Source organism: Dioscorea cayenensis, chromosome 6 (genome assembly GCF_009730915.1).
Source record: "Dioscorea cayenensis subsp. rotundata cultivar TDr96_F1 chromosome 6, TDr96_F1_v2_PseudoChromosome.rev07_lg8_w22 25.fasta, whole genome shotgun sequence".
NCBI lineage: Eukaryota > Viridiplantae > Streptophyta > Magnoliopsida > Dioscoreales > Dioscoreaceae > Dioscorea > Dioscorea cayenensis.
The window spans coordinates 5,396,342-5,402,985 of NC_052476.1; the positions used below are offsets into that span (position 1 = coordinate 5,396,342).

The 6,644-nt window shown below is 38.1% G+C and overlaps 1 protein-coding gene across 1 annotated transcript; it reads left to right on the plus strand.

Moving 5' to 3' along the window:
• The first annotated feature begins 5,444 nt into the window (after positions 1-5,444).
• Positions 5,445-5,990, plus strand: LOC120263076 (uncharacterized mitochondrial protein AtMg00810-like). The gene has a single exon (XM_039270993.1). It carries the CDS (start codon positions 5,445-5,447, stop codon positions 5,988-5,990), a length of 546 nt encoding a protein of 181 aa, XP_039126927.1.
• The last annotated feature ends 654 nt before the right edge of the window (positions 5,991-6,644 follow it).

Genomic DNA, 6,644 nt, shown 5'->3' on the forward strand with positions numbered 1-6,644 from the left:
TTACGTATTGCTGAGGCATAGATGACATTTTACAACATTATTGCCAGGGCCATCACCTTGCAAGTGTAATGGTTACCCATGACATGGGTATACATCACTAATGGTTCCCCCATTATCCATCCAAACACACACTTAGGGCTTTGGTTTAGGGTTCCCTTCACAACTTCCCGACTACATGCACATACACTAGCAAAATATCTAACATGGCTAGTAGTGACATCACGTATAAGCCACACCCAACCCCATGAACTCACTAGCATCATCACACTTATCGAAGCAAACCTGACTCCAGTAGGTTCAGATTTTGTTGATCAATATCAGTCTTTCAGCTTTGACTCCTAGCTCCTCTTCACGCTCTTTTCTCCCCAAAATTAGTTTTCAGTCCCCCAATAAAACACAAATCCCCAGCTTCGAATCAAACAAAAATTCATAGCCCGAAGCCATGAAAGCGAGAAAATGTAGCGATCATCTATAGTATTGTAGTGAATAGTAACAATCATAATACTACTACAATGCGATATATGAAATCAATGTTGCAATGTAATATACAACAATGCTCGCAAGTAAACTGTTACAACATCATAGTAATTGGCCAAATTAAAACTACAAATATTTCTTACACTTACTAGTAGTTATTAATAATGATTGCGCTGAGGTTACTATTTCCATGCTTATTTATATAACTCACACTTTCATAAATACTTATCTACCTTTGTTACCAAAGTACAATCTAAGAGACACCAACTTAATTGCAAAATAATTCCATTCCCATAAGTACGTGGAAAAATCTTCATGTCCCAACATACTAACTCATCTAGCTTATGGGAATGCCCCTACATAATCACCTTATATAAAATGTACACATGTCATCCACATCAGCATCCCACTCCCCACCCAAATTCTCAACCATTTTTATCAAATATTTGAATTCAATTATTACAGAGCTTTCTTCAAACACCTGGTATGCATTCTTCTAAGCACCATGTTGGCATATATCCCATTAATGAATTCAAACATAGCTCATGCATACATCAATAACTCCTTTATAGCCAACACAATTAAACTTCTCCATCTACATATATAATACCAATCACAAGAAGTAAAAATTAAAGTTCCCTGCACATGGACTCACAACCCTATGATAAGTAGAGACTCAACACTTCATGATTACTAGTCAAACACATGGCCTTCTTTTAGCATTTTTTCCCCTAGGTTCACTAATAACTCCATCAAACCACAAATAAGTCAACTTATAACAAGCATTCACATCATTTACCATCTCTCAAGCCCATTATTCTCATCAACATTTCAATTTAACTATAAGCCTCACACAACTTGCATCCATGTGCATGCACCATCAGCAAGCTTTCTATCACCCTATACCAAATAATTCAAGCATTAACCACAACCCAATACTGGGATGGCAATAATCCCCAAACCCCGACCGAGGTTTGACAGAAAAACCCAGCCTAATCTGGGTTTTTTTGGTCGGGTCTCGAGTAAAACCCGACTAATATAAAGTTGGTCCAGAGCGGGTATAGGAATCTCGATACCCAACCCAAACCCAAACCTAAACCCCGAACCTAACCCAAAATTCAATTAACAAAATGCCCAATTATATATATTCAATTTTGTGTTGACTTTGAATGTCTATTTTCAATTCCTACTTTGAATATTCTATGAGTTAGTGTGTGACATTGAGACCATGGAGACATGTATTAATTTCATTCTTGCTTTATAGAACAAATTGTTCTTGTTCTTATTCTATTTACTTTGAATGTCTATTTCTGCTTTTGAATTTGTCTATTTTTGTGTTACTTTGAATGTTTATTTTCAATTCCTACACTATGGTATTCATTCAAACAAAAACAACTATGATTTTTGGATTGACATTTTTTTAATTTCTATTTGGTATTTCAATTTTTATTTTTAAATATTTTTTTAAACTAGGATCATGAGGTGAAGGGTATTCCCCGCATGTACCCGATTCTCCGTCGCAAAGGGTGTGGATTGGGAGTTTTGAAAACCCATTAGGTTCGATTTTGAGTTCGGCATGGGGTAGGGTAGGGTGCGGTATGGCAAAAACCTCGCGCCCAACCTGATCCATTGCCATCCCTATCCACAACTACTTTCTCCAAGTATTTCTCATTCAAACATTTCAACAAACACCTTGAGGATATCATGTATATACTCATATTAACATGCTTACAACTCTTCTATCTTTAACATCTTACAAGTTTTAAGCTTAAGCATGAGCACTTATATGCACATCACTCACTCACACACACACACACACACACACACACACATGTATGTATATATATATGTCCAAACATTTAAAATACTCAAAAGCATAAACAATCTTACTTATGCATGCACACACCATTTCATTAACCTCATTAGCAAATCATTACCCTTTCACTCACCAACAAAATTAGTAACGACAACAACACTAAGAACAACACCAAAGCTTTAGATTTCTACTAGCTTGAATTAAGAGGTAGCATCATAACAATCTAAGAAACCACATGTTTAATTATATTCAAAATCTTCCAAGCCTTCTATAAACCTCATAATAGAAATCCATTGTCACAAATAAAAACAAATGCACTTCTAATACAACAATCGGTTAACAAGAGATTGAAGCACAAACCATGCAGATGTTTTAACAATATCAACAAAATATTGGCAAGAATATTTTAAATCATCAAAACTAGATCTAACATGAAAGAAGATATAATCTAGCTCTATACAACCATTTCCTCTCAATTCAAACAAACCTAAGATTCACCATTCTCCATACTTCAACTTTCAACAAAATGTTTTCAAGCCATTTACCAATAAAAGTTTCCATAAAAATCTTTACTCCAAAACATAGATGGATATACACATGCCTTTAGAAAACACATGAAAATACACCACTTCCATTCACGCATTCAACCATAAACACACAAGCATTGCAATTAATCATATATCCTTTTTTTCCCATGTTTACAACACACACACACACACACACACACACACACACACACATAATCTAACAAATGACATGTTTAATTACATTCAAATTATTCCAAGCCTTCTATAAATCTCATACAGAAATCAATTGTCACAAATAAAAATAAATTCACTTCTAATACAACAATTTCCAATCGAAACGAACCTAAAACGTCACACTTATGGGAATTAAGATCAATCTCATTTTTAGTGTAGGTGTAGAATTGTTAATTTACAATTTTACTTCATGGGATGAATAGAAATTGTAAATTGGTCTAGGCTTTATCTTACATTTAAATTTTGATTAAAATTCGATGGACTCGAATAATTAATTAAGATTATAAGGACTTGAAGACAAAAGTGATTTTAGTTGCTTTAAAACTCATATTTATATCAGCAGTTCATAATAAGATAATGTTTATAATGTTTTATAAAGTCTATATAAATAAGACTCCTTTCTAGCCCTAAATGAACAAGTCCATTCTCTAGTAAGATAAATTCCCTGATTTCTGCCTCCTCTAACCCCTAGCCACTATTTGGAAAAAGAAAAAGGAGTTGTTTATGAATTCGACTTGTGATCTAGAGGCATGGAAACTTTATGCGACATTAGAATATTAAGGACAATCCGAGGAACCAATTTGGGACATCGTGAGGAACAAATTTGGTACATACAAAGATAACTTTGTCCATACCTATATTTAATAAATAGAAAAATAAATTAGGTCTTCATCAAATTGTCAAATTGATGTCACGTAAATTTTTCCTAATTCCTCATACATCTAATTATTATCTATATATATATATATCTATATATATATATATATATATATATATCATGTTTTCCAACATTAACACAATCAACAAAATATTCTCAAGAACATTTTAAATCATCAAAATAAGACTTAACACAAAAGAAGATATAATTCTAGCTCTATACAGCAATTTCCTCTCAATTCAAACAAACCTGAAAATCACCATTCTCCATACTTCAACTTTTAACAAAATGTTTTCAAGCCATTTACCATTACAAGTTTTCAACATCTTTACTCAAAAACATAGAAGGATATATGCATACCTTTAAAAACACATGAAAATACACCACTTCCATTTACCCATTCAACCATAAACACACAAGTATTTCAAAAGGATCAAGGCTGCTGCAGAGAACGAAATGGGTGTCATACTGAAGGCATTCCGCACAGACCGAGGTGGCGAGTTCAATTCCAACGAGTTCCACGATTACTGCGATGAACTGGGGATTAAGCAATACATTAACGCACCATACTCACCGCAACAAAATGGGGTTGTTGAGCGGAGAAATCAAATGGTGGTGGAGATGGCTTGAAGCTTACTAAAGAGCATGTGTGTGCCAGCTATATTCTGGGGTGAGGTGATCAAGACCGCAGTGCATATTCTCAACCGAGCGCTGACACGGAGTCTCGATGGTAAAACACCTTATGAGGAATGGTATAGAAGAAAGCAACATATGCATTACTTTCGAGTGTTTGGTTGCGTCGCACATGTGAAGAAGATCAGTCCTAGTGTGACAAAGTTGTCGTGCGATCAACTCCGATGGTGTTCCTAGGCTACGTAAGAGGATGCAGGTTTATCGTGTCTTCGACCCGAGGCAAGGAAGTTACACGTAACTCGAGACATTATGTTTCAAGAGGAGAAAAATGGTATCGGGCCTTGACCTCGCCTCGACCCTCGCTTTCGAGGCATGGATTTCTTCATCATTGAGTATAACACCAATGATGGGGTTGGTGCTCCAGTTAATGATATCCATGCCACTCCGAGAACTGATGTAGCACTGACGAGACCACAAGCGGTTGACTTGCAAATAACTCCGACACCAGGTATGGTTACACCACGTGGCATCGAGTGGGTGACACCACCTCCCTGCGAATCATGAGATTCAAAGAATGCAGCGCTGCGGTACCGGATGGTGTCAGATATCTACAATATAACTCAGCCAATGACGTACTAAGATGACAATGAACCAAGCGGTTTTTGTCTTCTTGCCGCTAAGGAACCCGCTAGCGTTAACCAAGTGGGTGTTCAAGGTGAAAAAGAACCCTGTAGGTAACATCATCAAACACAAAGCTCGTTTAGTTATGAAGGGCTATGCTCAACGACAGGGGGTGGATTCCCATGAGGTATTCGTACTGGTGGCGCGTATGGAGACCATGCGGTTACTGATTGCACTAGCTACTCATGGTGGTTGGCAAGTTCACCATATAGACGTTAAGTCTGTGTTTTTGAATGGCAAACTCGCCGGGGAGGTGTATGTACAGCAGCCTCCCGGTTACGTTGAAAGCAAGCACAAACACATGGTACTCAAGCTCGCAAGGCCCCTCAGATGAGTCTCAAGGAGCACCACGCTGCGGAATTCCAAGCTCAACGACTCATTGACCTCACCTCGCCGAGAGAGGTCTCTTGAGCACGCAATGTATAGGAGAACAAAGGGTAACACGCTATCGTCAGAGGGGTATACATTGATGATCCGATCATCATCGGGTTCACGCATCGATGACATCATTGAATTCAAGGATCAAATGCAGAAGTTGTTCGACATGAGTGATCTCGGTCTCTTAAGTTATTACTTAGGAATCAAGGTTAAGCAAAATGATGATACGATCATAGTGTGCCAAAGCAGTTATGCACACAAAAAATTGGAGCTTTCTGGCATGGCCGACTGCAATCCATGCTTAACCCCAATGGAGAATAAATTGAAGCTAAGAAGAAAAGATGGTAGCTCCATAGTAGATGCTACTAAGTATCACAGCATAGTCGGGAGTCTAGGATACCTGGTGAATACCAGATCAGATATCGCCTGTGATGTAGGTATTATTAGTCGGTACATGGAGGCACCTATAATACAGCACATGGAGGCCGTTAAACACATTCTGAGATACGTGAGCGGCACGGTTGACTTTGGATGTTATTACAAGAAGTACGTCAAGCCGGAGCCCGAGTTGGTCGTGTTCAGCTGATGCGACCGGCCGGTGACTTAGACGACCGCAAGAGCACCACTGGAATGGTGTTTTTTCTTGGTGCACACCTCATTACATGGGCATCACAGAAGCAGAAGATCATTGCACTTTCATCGTGTGAGGCCAAATACATTGCAGCGGTGACAGCGACATGTCAAGGGGTGTGGCTCAAACTCGAATGCTCGGCATGGTGCCCTAGTAAGGTCAAGTCACCGGAAGATAACAAGTCGGAGATTGAATTGTGTAAGAACCTAGTACATCATGACCGCAGCAAACATATCGATACAAGGTTTTATTTCATTCGTGAATGTGTCAAGAATGGCAAGATAGTTATGGCGTATTTCAGCACTGACAGATAACTCGCAGACATCCTAATGAAGGCGCTCGGGCACATCAAGTTCATCGAGATATGACAGAAGCTGGCCATGATTAATGTGAAGTGAAAACACCATGATTAAGGGGGTGATTTGTTAGACTTAATCATGGTTCATTACTTTAGTTCAGTTCATGTTTTTTATTTTTCTGCATGAGTTTGTGTGCATGCATGAGTTTGTGTGTGCATGAGTTTGTGTGCATCTAAGTCAGGGGAGAAAGTTTGAATGAGTCAGTCAAAGCGACGTTCTATTGGTCATGGTATATCTAGTGTGGTTAAAG